The 16,391-nt window shown below is 42.6% G+C and overlaps 1 protein-coding gene across 4 annotated transcripts in view; it reads right to left on the minus strand.

The window, feature by feature from the left end:
• Positions 1-6,357: 6,357 nt before the first annotated feature.
• Positions 6,358-16,391, minus strand: part of ppp1r12a (protein phosphatase 1, regulatory subunit 12A) — a 52,404-nt gene continuing 42,370 nt past the window's right edge. For all 4 annotated transcript variants that reach the window (XM_028954694.1, XM_028954692.1, XM_028954693.1 and 1 more), the window contains 7 exons: positions 15,998-16,063; positions 13,093-13,109; positions 12,768-12,894; positions 12,073-12,177; positions 11,739-11,786; positions 10,485-10,535; positions 6,358-6,877 (listed from right to left, as the gene is read on the minus strand). In XM_028954694.1, the coding sequence (XP_028810527.1) occupies positions 6,791-6,877; positions 10,485-10,535; positions 11,739-11,786; positions 12,073-12,177; positions 12,768-12,894; positions 13,093-13,109; positions 15,998-16,063 (501 nt within the window). In that variant the 3' untranslated portion in view covers positions 6,358-6,790. The remainder of the gene's footprint in view (positions 6,878-10,484; positions 10,536-11,738; positions 11,787-12,072; positions 12,178-12,767; positions 12,895-13,092; positions 13,110-15,997; positions 16,064-16,391) is intronic.

A 16,391-nucleotide genomic window follows, 5' to 3' on the forward strand; every position in this document is an offset into this window, starting at 1 on the left:
GGGTTTCCTCCCACAGTCCAGGAGAAGTGGCAACTCGGAATTGTTCCTAGGTGTGTGTGTGTGTGTGTGAGAGAGTGAGTGAGAATTAAAAAAAAAAAAAGAAATTGTCACAAATGAACCAATATGAAGAGGTGAGGAAAGGAAGAGGGTTCCTCTATTCTACCAGTTGCAGCTCCCCAGTAGTCTGCACCGATCCCTGATAAGGAACATCTAGTTCCTACAGCGCCAGGCCTGGCCTTGGCGTCTGGGCGGAGTTCAGCGCGCAGCTAGGCCGCCCCTCGAATAACAGGAAGCACGGCGAGCTACAATCTGCTTTGCAGGCGGCTAAACGAAGCAGCATCGGTGCAGTTCCAGTAAGTAGTGGGGAGCAGAATGCCAGGCCAGTCATGAGCTTTCTCCCACTGGCCTATGGCAGACAAAGCAAGGCCAGGCATGTCACGTCATGGCAAGGCATCCACACCGGCAGCTTAGCCTGCCATGTACCCTGCGGTTGCTGATACAGTTCCAGCCTTTGGCCAACATTTACAGCTCTGCCTGAAAGGCTGGAGAACAAGGCAGCCTCTCAGAAGACATACTGATTGGCTTTTAATTCAACACTTTTGCACCACCACACCCGTGTGGCCACGAGAGGTTCATATTGCGTGGTGGGGAAATATATTGAAATACTTTAACCTTAAACAACTACAATAGTGTAGTTTTTCTACAGTATATCTGCATACACTGTTTATTAATTGTCATCTTGTGCTTGCAAACATGTGACTATTTTATTTGATGTTTCTCGTGTTATTACCGTAGTTGTGTTTGTTTGTAGTTGTTATTTGTATGTTATTGCTATTTGATACACCACAGTCCATTTATTACATTTATTATAATAAATATATGTTCGTGCACTTTTTTTTAATTGGGAGATGTACATTTCAGTTTGACAAATGTTTATACTCAAAATCCACATACATACTAAAAAGCTGGGTTCTCCTGTTGTGGCCTCCCTGTGGGACATGGGTGACATGTCCACTGAAAGAGGCAAATACCAGCCACAGGAAGGAAGTGAGTGAGTGAGTGAGAGAAGGGCAGCAGACACGTCCTCTGACAGAAATGAGTGAAAACAGGGATATGTGGGTGGAATAACTTTTTTTTTTTTTTTTTTTTTTACTACTGAGACGGTCATAGAGACAAAAAGAACAACTGGACCTCTAAAGGCATGTTGTTTCGCCATTACACTGCAAGTCCGCTATTGTTCAAGTCCTGCCATCTGCTGAGCAGGGGGTTCAAAAGTCAAAGTGGGTCCGACAGTCCCTGTCTGCCCCGCCCTAAATCCGCTCAGCTATTCGTCAGCTATTCAACACCCGTTTAATTGAGAGGTTTCGTTGGTTCATATAAAGAGCAGCTGGAATGTTGATGAGTGGGCAGGTTGCCATAGCAACATTAAAATATTGTGCCATCGGTGCACCTGAACGGTCAGCCCAGTTCAGCGGCGCTCAATTCATTTGATGACTTTGATCCAAATTTGAAAGCTGTCAGGGGACAGGCAGGCAGAACAGTAGCATGGGGGTTAGTGACACCTTTTTGTGACCTAATATTTAAAAACTGAATTACAATAAAACAGACGATGTAGAAACATTATGCAGAATAATATGTCATAGTACTAGATTTAAATGGGTTGACAGGTAAGGGTGGGCTGTTGCATGTTGGGTATTTTAATTGCCCCGTCACCCCCAGAGCCATCATTGCTTTAGCTTGGCCTCGTCGCTGCACACTGGATGAACCTGAAACCCGTTAAACGGATAAATAAGCAGAACTCCTCAGGAATTTGCACCGTTTGCGTACAGTAAATGGGGGCTCCACGCGTGAAAACTCAGAGAGGAATGCAGCCATCTGAAGTTGTTTGTCTTTCAGTGGAAGGGGCTTTGTCCAGCGAGCGTGTCTGATTGAAGGAGCGGTTCGGCGGCTCCGCCGTCTGCGACCTCAGCAAAGTGGGGGGCTGAAGTGAGCGGAAGATTAGGGCAGAGGAGTGGAAAGAATGAGCGAGACCAGGGAAGGGGGATAAGAATGTGTAGGACAGGAGTGCCAAGGAGATAATGCCTGCCTGTCCCTCCCCCTTGCCCTCTTTCTCGAACCCCTCAGCCCCCCCCCCCCCAAAAAAAAGCACCCCATCCCTTTCTGAGCTGCTGCGTGGGATCAGAAGAACCATGAATCATAAGCTGGGCTCTGAGGCTGCGCAGCGTGAGCAAATTTCTGTTGTTTCTCCGTCTGTCAGAGAAAACGAATCGAGACTTACCTCTACCACCAAAAGCTTAAGCTGGCGGCTATTAAGGAAAATGGGCAAATTCATCTTCGTAATCCTGGGAAAGTTTTTTTTTTTTTTTTTTTTCCCCCCCACTCATGTGCTGGGTATATCTGGCACTGGGTCTTTTAACCCTTAATTGACTCCGCGCCCATTTACACTACCCACTCACACATGACCACATTTAAAACACTGTAGAACAAGTGTGAAGGCTCAACACTATATGGGGAAAGAATATGAAAGTGAAGCGATTGTCATTGGGATATACACAGCACACGGCGACTCAACGACATGTGTCCTCTGCTTTTAACATCACTCTTAGTAATCAGTGGGCAGTGGGGACTCTCACGCAGCCTTCAGCAGCCATTTATCACAGCATCATTAGTGTCAAGTTTAGGGTCATTTTTAAATGTTTTTGTTTTTTTCAAAAAATCATTGACAATGATTGAAATAATGTATTCGAACCCACATCTGCTGATGTGGACCCTTGGTGAGCAGGGAGCAGGTGTGGGGACGGTGCTCAGTGGCACCTCAGCGGCACCTTGTCGGATCGGGATTCGAACCAGCAACCTTTTGATTACGGGGCCGCTTCCTTAACTGCTGGGCCATCACTGCCCCTTTATATGTGAGGTTACGTGGTAAACAAAACATTTTTAAACATGGATAAAATATTTCCTTTTAGACAATGGGGAAAACTGGAAGAGGTCCACTTCGCAGAGTAGATGTGGGGCAGTGGTGGCCTAGCGGCCCCGTAATCAGAAGGTTGTCGGTTTGAATCACGTTCCGCCAAGGTGCCACTGAGCAAAGCACCGTCCCCACACACTGCTCCCTGGGCGCCTGTCATGGCTGCCCACTGCTCACTAAGGGTCCACATCAGCAGATGTGGGTTCGAATACATTATTTCAATCACTGTCAATGATTTTTTTTTTTTTTTTTGCAAAACCACATTTTTAAATGACCCTAGACTTGACACTAATGATGCTGTGATCAATTGCTGCTAAATGCTGCGTGAGAGTAACCCGCTCACACGTGCACAAAGTTCAAAATGCCACCGAGCAAAGGTGTCAGGAGTGGCATTACAATTATACGGTCTTCACACACTATTCACACAACCCTGAGAGCCCTGCCTACATAATTTTCAGCCATTCTGCGATGCACGTGCCCCGTGGATGGAGGAAGGCACCATTCATTTTTGTCACCAATCATTGGCAATGAAGTACCATGTGATGATGGTTGTGTTTTAGACAGATTTGTTCAGTTGTTTCCTCTCTTCCTAAATTAAAAAAAAAAAAAAAAAACTATTTAATTTCTTTCTGACTTTCATGCACGGTGAACTGAACACTGCTCTCCTTTTCCCCATTCTTAGAGAGGGACTACAGTTGCAGGTCAAAGGTTACGTCTGTGACGCAACAAGTCCCTCTGCGTGGGTGTGCAGAATCTGCTTCCGGTTGACATCAATAGCTAAGAGCCAACAGGCCCCGCTCTAAAGCAACTTGCAACACAACATCACAGCACAACAAAGTGCAGCCTGCTTCAGCTCGGCATGAGGCCATGCTTACGGCCGTTCGATTGCAGTTGTGGACTAAAGCAGATTACCTGTCTCGCGAGGGTAAAGTGGAAGGGAACAGATGGCAGAATGGAAAAGTACCAGAGTTGACTGTATGACTTTGTGCAGTTATGAGAGCTGTACCACTATTTATCCCCAGCTTTATCTGAAACATCGAGTCCTTACAAAAAGCACAATCAGGGCAGAACTCTTTTCCTGTGCCAGGCACACTTACTTTTGAAGAACTGGAAATGATTTACGGGTCGTACTCAAACCGGCTCCACATACTTAGTTTTACCCCAAAATTTGCCACCTGGAACCTCTGAGGTCTCACAGATTTTTATTTTCTAACATAATGAAAACTGTAAAGTATGTGATAACCGGTGCAGCAATTTTGTTCAGGCCTTCGGCCAGGAAAAGGAAGCCAGACAGAAAAACAGAGCGACTGACAGAGTCCTGTGGAATGAGAAGGAAGTGTGTTGTGTGTTGTGTTGTGTGAGTGTGTGCGTACACTCAACGTCCCTAAAACCACTAAAAAAAAAAAAAAAAAAAAAAAAAAAAAATACAGTCATGGTTGCCAGATCCTCAAACACTTTACAAAAAAAAAAAAAAAAAAAAAAAAATTCAGAGTAATAGCTCTTTGGTGTGTCTGTATTAGTTTTTTTATATAGCTGGTAGATTTAGGATTAAACAAAAAGAATTTGAGAGGTAATTCAAATGGGCCAATGTACACTATACCATACCAAAACGTTATTTGTCAAATAATTATATAACAGACGATTCATGATAAAGTGCATTAAATAAAGGAAAAAAGATAATTACATAGTGGTAATCTTTCAGTAGTGCACCATCTCGTGGCAGGACTAGGTAGTGCCTTTCAACAAGATAAAATGACATTTTTCATTTAAATTAAATGAGAAAAAAAAATACTGCATAAAAAAAAAAAAAAAATCAGAAGAAATAAAAAAAGAACACTTTTTGACAATGTACAAGTTTATTTTTTAATGAACTCTTCAGTGGTTGGTAGTCACAGCACAGCTCGCATGTATGAAGCCACACGCCTATTTGACAAGATAGGGGGAAATTAAAAAATAAAAGGAGAAAAAAAAAATCTAAAACCAAAGAGGAGACAGCTGAAAGTCCAACTACAGCGACTTGTTATTCATATATATTTTTTAAACTTTACTACAGTATATTTTAAAGGCCACTGAAATGCATAACACGTGTTTCTTGATGCATGGACTTGGAATCTGATGTGATGACAAGTTCTTTAAACTGGACAAGACTCCTCGCATGGCATTGACAGTGCATTTAGACATCATGTAAAAGAAAAAAAAAAAAAAAAAAAAAAAAAAAAAGAACTGGATTAGCAATATCTAGGAAGATTTTTTTTCTCATTTATTTGTATGTTTTAAAGTGACAACACCTTGGCTAATACTACAGCTTTTTAAAAAAATCAAAAGGGAGGAAAAAAAAAAAAAAAAAAAAAGTCAAGAATATGAACAGCACTCTTCCAAAGATACTGAATACAACGTGTGAAATGTAGTGAAGCAATTATATTATTCTTCTCACAATTATGGTGAAAACACTTTAAAAACTGAAAAGACTGCACTGAACTCGGCTGGCCGCCCCTTGCAAGAGGGAGGCTCTACTGTAATTCAATGTCTTTAGGCTATAAAACAAAGAGAGAGAGAGGAAGGAAAAAAAAAAAAAAAAGAAAATAGTTAAAAACACACTTTGTTGTCCTCTGAAGTTCGTATATTTTAATAGTAACAGACGGGAACCGTAAATGCATGCCATGTGCTGGTCTCAAAACAATACATACAGGTATATACAGAGTCACTCAGTACCTGCTAAAACAGTGAGGAATAAGGAATATAAACCAACAACTACACTACAAACTTAAAAAGAACAAAAGGGGAGGGCAGGTGAAGGAGGAAAAATTTGGAAAGGCCGAGCGATGGACAAGGAGGGAGGGGTTAAAATAGAAAAAAAAGGAGTGAACATTTCTATGAGTGATGGACTCTTCATTAAAGCATTTTTATAAGAAATAAATGCATATTGCACATACAGTGAAAGCTTAAATTCCACCAAGTCCATCTAATCTGTAAAGCAAAAAGTTCAATTTCCCTCCTTGAAGACAACAAAACACAAGGGAAAGAAGAAAGAAGGCATAGGAAGGGTGTGTGCACGTACGTGTGTACATATGTGTGTGTGTGTGTGTGTGTGTGTGTGTGTGTGTGTGTACATAGGAAAGAGGGCAGAGGGACAAGAGCTGTGTGCTAAGACCGTGGAATGCTGGGAAGTCTTCTGCTGAGTGACAGAACCTTCTGGCACTTTGGGAAAAGGAAGCGTCTGAAAACAGGAAGAGAACCTCAGGGAGAACTGCGCATTGAATAAAATGTCTAAAGCAGGTACAGGAATAATAATAAAAAAAATACAATGGGGTAGAGGGAAAGGTGGTGAGACCCCAAAAAAAAAAAAAAAAAAAAAAAAAAAAAAAAAAAAAAAAAAAGGATTCAGTGGCACAAGTAAAATGGGGCGGTGAAGAACTGTTCCTCTGTGACAGCCAGGAGACTCTTTCGTTTGTTCGTATGTACAACTAAGGCTTTACTGGTTACATCATTTCTGAAGGCTTTTCCCGCCCCTCGATCCTTTCACATGACTATCTGTTAAAGAGACTGTCTTCTGTAAACGTGGTGGTTCTGTAGGGAGAGGTGGGGGCAGCAAAAAAAAAAAAAAAAAAAAAACAGGCTATCTGTCTAAGGGATGGGGAGAGTTTTTCAGTGGAGGAGTAAAGTTGACGTGGTTTGGGGGAGAGACTAAACCTTCTTGTTGCTGATGTCTGCTGCATTTAATACATAACATGTGCAATACCATTAGTCGCTGCCATGGAGAGGGTGGGGGGTGGGCACAGACGTGGGAGAAGGCGAGGAGGGAAAGGGGTGTGGGGCTCTGTTCTATTTGGAAAGCTTGCTAATGACTCGAATTAGGGCTCCGTTTTCATCCTTTAGTCTCTGGTTATCTGCCTTCAAGTCTGGTAGCGTCTGGAAGAGAAACAAGGGAGGGGAGAGAGGAGAGTAAAACAATAAAAAAGAAGTTTAGAGAGAATTCAGCAAATAACATGCAACAGGTCACCTGTACAACCCCACCCTGATGGAGGTTAATTGCACAGCTTGCATTGGAACCCTAAAACACAAGCGCCCTGAAGGTGGTGCCGTCAACACACTAGACAACTGAAGTGGGGCGTGAGAGAACAGCCATGCAGACCAAGAACTCCGGCTTCATTTCCCGGGAACCAAACACACAGCAACAAATCAGGTGAAGCAAACAAGGCCTTCGTTTTAGGTTTTGTTCGTCAGCGAGGAGAAGCCAAACGACAAAAACACAACGATCGGGTCGGAGAAGATCACACCACTTCAGCCGCATTATGCACACCAATGATCACACAAAATACTAGAGAAACTTTGGCTTGGTCCCTTTAAAAGAATCTCCACCGCTCAACAACAAAAAAAACGCAAAGGTTCCATAAACCCATATATAACAAAAATAAGCAGAGACCAGTTCTGCCAGGTAGCTCAGCAAGAATCATTGACTATATAACTGTATATAACTCCATCTCGTCCCTTGGTTCCCAAAGAGTGGTTCCAATGGTTACACTGTGGCTCCCTCTGGAGAGAGAGTACCCTGCTGTGTGTCATTTTTATTCTGAATATACTCAATGTAGTACAGTATATATCCTTTACATGCTGTGTGATCGTAGTCCACTGCAAATACTGCAATCAATATTAAATGACAAAATTCTTTGATTTTACATTTTTTAATAATTGGGAGGACTTTACTGCTGCTGTGTTTCAACGTTGATTATGAAGCAAAATATTACTAATAATGAAAGTTTGAGAACCAATGTACTTTGTACATTTACCACATCCATATTCTAGTGGAACTAATGTTTTTTTTCCCCCTAACTTTTTTTTTTAAATAAAGCAAGTAATACATTTTCATCAAATTGTATTTCATTGCAGACAGCATGAACACAAAATAATTCACGTTTTTTCATGTCAACATCATTCGATTTGCAACACATTCCAAAAAAAGTTGTGACAGTACAGCATTTACCACTTTGCACAGTTCCCCTGTCTTTTAACAACACTTAGAAACATTTTTCTTCATCATCTCAAAGATTTCTGCCCGCACTTGGTGGCAAACTGGCGATCCTCTGCCCATCTTTGCTCCTTTCCTCGATGCTGCTTTTGTTCCGAATCATGATTGCGAGTCACCTGTTAACATCACCAGTTTCAAAATCACATCATTATTTAGTTATTATACCTCATTACTACACCTGAATTGGCCCCATCCCAACTTTTTTTGGAATGTGTTGCAAGCCTGAATGGCAAAAAGTGATATTTATTTACAAATCAAATGACGTGTACCAAAAAAAAAAAAAAAAAAAAAACATGAATTATCTTGTGTCTGCAATAAAATAAAAGTTAAGGGAAATTTGTGAATCACTGCTTTATTTTTTTTATCCACTCCCTGTCCCAAGGGAGGAAAATGTAAGATATGAAAACACTGTTTTTATAGTGTATTTGTAAACTGTATTTACAAAATGTATGTAACTGTATTTATAGCATACTATCGGCAACCGGCAGTTAGCACGTTTTATTGTCTCGCTGTGCTGAAAAAAGCTAAAATCAATGAAAGAAAGTTTATCAAATGTGCCACTGCATTAAAGCGGTCACATTGACACCGGAGGGGGACAAAAAAGGATAATACTTGCAGGTTTTAAACACAGAGAACTCTGTGTGAAATATTTATGAGATGAAAGATTTTTAAGAGCACCTAAGGGAGCAATGTGCCATGAGCAAATCACCAATCTGGCTCCCCCATAAATACACTGGTTTCATGAAGCCATGCAATAGACCTTCTCCTCAGGCACAACAGACAGGGCAGAATCACCGCCACTGAAGGGAGGGAGGAAGGAGACAAGAGAATGAATGAATGAATGAAAGAAAAAAATAAACAAACAATAATGACACAAATTTAAATGAAACCAACAACTCTCGGTGAAACAGCCACATCATGCAGAGAAGCCAGAACAGGCATGACCACACTCAAAACGCCACACCGGGAGAGGCTGGCTATGGACCAAGTGGAGGTACTTCAAAATGAATCATTTATTTTAGATATTACTCCAAAAACTGAGAAAGTCAAAATCGTTTAATAATAATCCCTGATTATGGTTATATTACCTACTCAAAAAGGGGCACAAAAAAAGGAGCAGAGTAAGCAGGTTTGTAGAGTGAACAGTCTCTCCGGGTAAGGGCAGAGGGGCGTAGTGAAGGAACGGGTGCACCTGCCTGTCTACGAACACGGGCGGAGCGCGAATGGAGCATGAGAAGAAGGGTGGTGGAGGGGGCTAGTGGAGTGAGGGAGGGGGGCCGCCTACAGGTCCACTGTGGGCAGCGGGCTGCAGGTCTGGGAGAGTTTGGCCACCACGCGCGCCAGGGCACGGTTCTCCGCCTGCAGCCTCTCGTTGTGCTGCCTCAGGGCCTGAACCTGCTTTACCTGGTGGAGGTTCTGCAGGAAAACCACAACAGGACAGAGCGAGGGAGAGAGAGAGAGAGAGAGGGAGAGAGAGAGAGAGAGAGAGGTGCGTAGGAACAGAAATAGCAGAATGCCACAGAGTGAATGGACACAATATTCATGTGATTGACAGCAAAGTCAAGAAAATGAGGGGAAATAGTAAAGTGATAAGTGGGAATATTCATTAAGACACAAAGATCATTTAGATAAAAAAGGAGGAGACGAAAGAAGAAAAGGAGAACAGGAGCTTGTAGACATTAGGAATGGCCAGGACTTTCAGTGCAACAACAACAAGATGAAACAAAATTATGAGACAAAGAGAGAGCGAGAGAGAGCCCAGCCAAGCCAGAGCTGCTAAATGACCATAACTACCGGCAACCGTACCGGAAACTAAGCTGGATTTGCTGACTGCGCATTACGGGCCATTTTTAACTGTACTTGAGTGGAACATCCAGTCTGACGGGCTTTTGATAAACACACACCTTGATGTATGACCTGGGCTTTAAATCTACACATAACAGACGGTACAAAACCGGATAGCTTCTGTTGGAACATTATACAACAGTATTTGAGATAAATAAATTAGGCAGTACAAAATGAAGACAAACTTATCAAGAGAAGATAGCATTAAGGATGAAATGACCTGAAAAGACTGAAAACTACAGGACATAATTGAATGACATAATATGACATAATACAAATCACATGCTTTTAGCATTCTTGACACTGATTTTATAGTGACACCGGGTCAAGATCCCCAATGACTGGCACCCCAAACTCCATGGTTAAATCAACAAATTGATCATGTTTGAGAATGTGGATGATCAAGATTCATCCACAAGAATTTTTGTCCTAAATAAGCAACGTGATCTGAGGTTTATTGCAGATGCCACACATGCAGAATCTTTGTGTATATTTTACCTAGCCTCTTATCGCTCATGTCGAAGGCATGTGATAAAGCCACAGAATGACTGTACTTTTGGGGTAAAACACTTAATATGGCCGAGACTGTTTCCCTTAAACCTGGACAAAACAGCTTTCCATGTAAAAGTAAACCAATAAAGTTACCTTCAGTTCCTCCTCCATCTCAGAGATCTTCCTTTCTAGAGCCCTTCTTTCCTGTAGACAGCAGAGAGGGAACAAACATTGTCAGAAAGCAAGAACTAATAAAATTCAAAGTCTCAAAACACACATTCATACACAGACACCCCCGACCCAACACAGACTGCATCCAGCATGTACCCCATGGCAGCTGACTTCTCGTTTACAGTCAGATGATGTTAGAAATGAAAGACTTTCTGGGGTCAATTAAGACCCCATGAAGAGTTATGGAGTCCATGGATGCAGTTTGTGGTGCATTATGGGTAATGAGAGCTCAAGGTGAGGTGAAGGGCTCCCCAAACGCAGGCAGGGTGATGAAGCAGGAAGACAAAGCCAAAAGTGGCAAGAACCCGTTGTAGTTACTGACCATTAATGTGTATAATATAATATATATAAGAAGTGTTAGGATTATGATAAAAAGTTGATTAAGGGAATTAAGTTGACATGGCATTTCAACCACTCATCTGTAGTGGCTCCCGTGACCAGGTGGAATTTTGAAGGACATTACGCAGATTTTTCAAAACCAAATAAGGACTCATTCAATAAGACCATGATGACTGAGGGGAGCTGGAGCAGTAGCATGCTGCTATTAAGGGAAAACATAAGCCCAAGATCAAGTAGGTGGTGAAAGAACATGTGAATCAGGTTAAAGTGCTGAAATGATACTTATGGGGGGGGGGGATCATGCAAATATCATAACCTTCAAGCTTAAAATGCAAACATTTCTGCAACCCCTCTCTCTCTCTCATACACACACACACATACACACACACACACACAAAAAAAAACACAGATATCTAATGCCACAGAGTCCAGAGGGGTGATCACACGTTGCCTGAGATACAAGAAACACACACAGGTGACAGAGGGAGCTTGTGATTGGCTGGTGGGGCTGGTCCCACGCCAGATAGATGGGCGCGTGAGACAGCCAGCAGTGGAGCTATTGAGCTGTAGAAACTCTGAGAGCTTAGACCATACCACCCAGCTGATACTGAGGCCTGCCTGTAACCTTCAGACATAAACCAGTTGGCATCCGTTACTCAACTCTAATTACACAAACTCGGCTTCCAACAAAATACGTACATACATACATAAATGGTTATGGTGTTAAGGGGTATTTAAGTGTTCAGGGGTAAGATGAAACAGGATGTCTAGAAGGGGGATTTGATACAAGAACACTTTGAGGAATGAAGTTTGAAAGTTTTTTTTTTTTTTTTTTACCCTTTTCTCCATCTCCAGCTGAGAGCGGTCTGCAAAACGTTCCTGTCTCTGTAACACAAGTGGGATGGTCACAAACATGACTCATGTTAATTAAAAGGGTTCTTACACGTTTTTACAAAAGAATTTCCATGACTTTTCAATGAACACACATTTTCATGAACAAATGTTGTCAGAAATGTTGTGGGGGAGAAGAAAAAAAAAAAAAAAAAAAAAAAAAAGTCAAATTTACCAGAAAATTGTTAAACTAAACTAAATCACAACCCTAATTTAGCTTAACTGAAACGAGAGGGTTTCTTCCTCGAGTTCACGCAAGCGGGCTGCAGGAGACCCTCACCTGCGTGGCTTTCTCCAGCTGTAGCTTCAAGTCTGCCAGCTCCAGGTCTGTGTCACGTAATTGGGCTTTCAGCTTCTCATTTTCTGCTAGGATTTGCTCATAAAGCTGTGCAGTGAAATACAAAAATGACATTCATGTTCACTCCATCACATGACATTAACCACTGAACTTAACAATGCATAATTTTTATTGTGCAAAAGTCTAACCACCTAGCAATTCTTCATATTCTGCTTTCAAAAAGATATTCGTAAACAAGAAATACCTGGAGAAAAGGCTGAACATTTGGCTGAAAATAACAGTTTCTCTTTTAATTAAGCAGCCTTCTTATCTGGTAGAATAAAAAGTGAGGTGTAAAGCATGCTGGAGGATTGGGGCTGCATGGTCACACAGTAGTGTTGGGGATCTCATCAAAATGAGATATCCACCAATGAGATATCCAATGAAATAACCACCATGAAATAACAATTATTGACAACCAAGTAAAGCTTTTTAGAATTACAAAAACTCTGTTTTAAATAACGTATTGACAATAAAGTTGACCGGTGCTAAAATAAAAACCTGTGCACCCATGTCATTTTCCCGACAAACTATAAAGAAATGAGGGGTGGGCTCAAGACCTTTGCATAATACTGTATATACCTCAACTCGACTAATATTAAGTAGACACTGTAAAGACCCAGACCCACCCCACGGACCTTTTTATAATCAGTGGTGTCATCCCGCTCCAGCCTGCTGGTGTACGGCCTCCGCCCCTCGCCGTAGACCCGGCTGGTTAGGTGCTCGTAGCGGTCGTAGGAAGAGCTAGAAACCCCTGATTCGTTTCTGGAGAACACAGCATTACCTTATGCATCAAATATTTACACTGCGGTGTGGGGAGGCGGGCGGGGTGTGTTTAATGTGTAGCACGGAGTTGAGGGAATTGTGGGTAAACACAGCGGGTAGGGGACTGTACACAGAAAGAAGGCAGTGAGGTGACAGAGAGAGAGAGAGAGAGAGAGAGAGAGAGAGAGAGAGACATACCTTGAGAGCCGGTCACTCTGCAAATATATATGGGGAGAGAGAGAGAGAGGAGACATTATCAGTAATGTTTTTACCTGCTGGCACCCATGCCGCCCCTCATGACATTTTTAGAGCAACCTAAGCCCCTCTGCTGTCTAGACTGCAAGTGTGTCTGGAATGTAGATTCATCAATTAGCGGGTGCTCTGCTGCGTTTGGGCACTGATTTTCAAAAGGAATGAGAAAAGGGAGCCGCACCAAGCAATTGGGACGACAGGCAGGTTATTTCTGGTGTTGCGATCGCACGATGACAGCTGCGAAGGGATTCTCAGCCTCACGTAAAAATTCACAAGTCTTTTCGTCAAGATCCTCAGAATTCTCTCACCTGCCAATCACACCAGTTCTAAGAAGAGCTTGTGCGCTGTACCATGCCGCGCCCTGGACCAGGCCTGCCCCCACAGTCCCTAACAGAGGCCCAGCAGCATCAAACCACACCGAGAGCTGAACTAGATCTCCTCTGGAGTAGCACAGACGGCCTCCCAGGAAGCGAGGGGAGACGCGGCGGGACTGCATCCTGCAGACACGCTGCTCCACAACGACCGACAAGGCCCACAAATTACAAAAGTGTGCTGAAGCGGCACAGCCAAAACAATAAAACCCCTCAACTGGAAGTCCGGCAGTGTCAATATGATGGATTAATCAAAATGGCATTTTAGGTTTATACACTACAGTTCAAAAGTCCACGTCCTGTCTGCCACTTTAAAAAAATTCATGATCGTTATAAAACGTGCAATGATCCAAGTACGGCTGAAACAGTTGCAATAATAAAAAAAAAATCCGCCTTCATCACACTAGCCAAGTATCCAGAGCTTCAGCAAACCAAGGTTTGAATTCTTATCTATTTATATATATATGTGTGTGTGTGTGTGTGTGTGTGTGTGTGTGTGTGTGTGTATAAATAGATAAGAATTCAAACCTTGGTTTGCTGAAGCTCTGGATACTTGGCTAGTGTATCCAGAGCTTCAGCACACACACACACACACACGCACACACACGCACGCACGCACACGCATGCACAGAGAGACAAAAAAATCATGTAGTAAAGACAGGGTTATGAACTGTTATAAGAACGGGCTGGAACAATCACCTGTCATAAACAAGAAGACAAAAAAAACCAATCCAGTGCTACAGATTCTGTGACCTATGTGGGTGAAGGAATGAAAAGGGCTAGAGAAGGCAAACAATAAATGCTTTTGTAGGAGTTTAGTGAAGTGCCCACATGCTCTACGTGGCTGAGCTGTTGAATGTCTTCTCTGAGTCTGTTTGATGATAATGGCCTATTTCCTCTCTCAGTTCCATTGTCCACCCCACCCCAAACAAAGCCATCGTCTACTCCCTTCACTTCTGGTACAGCAGAAAGGCAGGATTCAGTTTCTGTTCCTCCCTTCCACATGGAGGGAAAAAGATTTCTGTAGAGACCTGCCCCAAACCTCTATCTCGTCTCATTAAATCACTGTGGCAGCAGTTACAAAAAAAAAACTTGTCCAAACGAAGGGCTGAAACATGTCTTACTGCACCTTGCAACAGAGAAGAAATGGAGGGAATCTGCGGCAATCAGGCAGCGAGCGGATGAGGTGAAAAATGGCACCGCTGAAGACGCTTTTACTGATTACTTGGGCAGGACACCAAATATTTGAAATCTCAAATTTTAAAACTTAAGACCTTTTAAAGTCCACTTTAAATAAAATGTAATCTTTCCATATCAGCTCCGTCACGGTTCATCAAAATCCCGTGATCGTGTTGTCAAGTTCCATTTGAAGCACAGATAAGGACTATCTTATGTTGAACCGTGACAATGCACACATTTCAAACACATTTTTCTCTTCCTGTGGAAAAGCACCAAACCTGGTCCACACGTGTGCCGTCTTAAGACAAAGACATTTATAACTGACATCCAGGCGCTAATATGCGTGAGAAAATTGGGACGTGGGAAAACACAAATAGAAAAACAAAACCAAACGTTTATGCCCAGCCCTTTACCACAGCATCCCCTAAACACCAAAATTGCGTTGCATCAAGACAAGTTCTGTATTCCACTTGTCAAAAATCTTACTTCTATCTTGGAAGGTACGGCTGTGAAGATGCTTCAAATTGACCTCTTATTTTAACCTCTGAGGGGGCGGAGTTTGGTGACTTGACTTCATAGTTTTTATGCGTCTGAAATTGCCTGCCTCTCGCCGATTAGCCACACACGGATTTATCCTGTATTCCCCACAACTGACTCCTGGTGTGAAACCTTGAAAATATGACCAGGCGTGAAAATGCCCCGTGGGACCGGACGCAGATCTCTTCTAACGATCTTTCAAGGCCCTGCCGGGACCCTGCTGGGTATCGGGAAGAAAGGCACAGGCGATCAAATGGGCGTTTCCCCCAGTCCCGGTCTGCTCACAGCATACAGCAGCGTCTGCCTGCTCACTTGACTAAGACCACCTTTTTTTTATTTTTATTACCATAGTAACAGGATAATAGCAGGAAAGCAGTAAAATGGAAAACGATTAATGTGGGTCCAAAGACAGTGCGAGGGTATTTTTATATATATATATATATATATATATATATATATATATATACACACACACACACACACACACACACACACACACACACACACACACACACACACACACACACACACACACACACACACACACACACACACACACACACACACACACACACACACACAGCTGGCGGGCGTGTTCAGAGAGCAGATCAAATCTTCACATCACAGTGGGGTTTCAACCCTACCACAATCCTACACAAGGTGGAATTCCTTGTCTCACACAAGAATTTAATAATGAACTGTAGGGCAATACTAGGAAAGTTCAGGACAGAGCCAACATGTCACAGAGGTTGTGGAAAGGTTACCTGAGGTTCACTTTTAGTGCTGCCCTCTTCTGAATCCGACTGCTGGTCCGGATCATTCTCATCGCTCTGGGCAAGAAAGGCAGACAGATGTACTTATTTAACGGGCCTGAGTTAGTTCCACAATTATATAAGTCAGGCTTGGGATCAATGCCTTTTTAATGATCTGATATTAGAAATTATATGAGGAAACATATGAGTTATATGAGTGGGTGGTAGTAGCCTAGGGGGGTCACACACTCGCCTATGAGCCAAAAGACCCAGGTTCAAACCCCACTTACTACCATTGTGTCCCTGAGTTAACCCAGAGTGTCTCCAGGGGGACTGTCACTGTACCTACTCAGTGTAAGGGTGTCTCTAAAGGCTGTAAATGTAAACATACATACATACATACATA

This window comes from Denticeps clupeoides, chromosome 15 (assembly GCF_900700375.1).
Source record: "Denticeps clupeoides chromosome 15, fDenClu1.1, whole genome shotgun sequence".
NCBI lineage: Eukaryota > Metazoa > Chordata > Actinopteri > Clupeiformes > Denticipitidae > Denticeps > Denticeps clupeoides.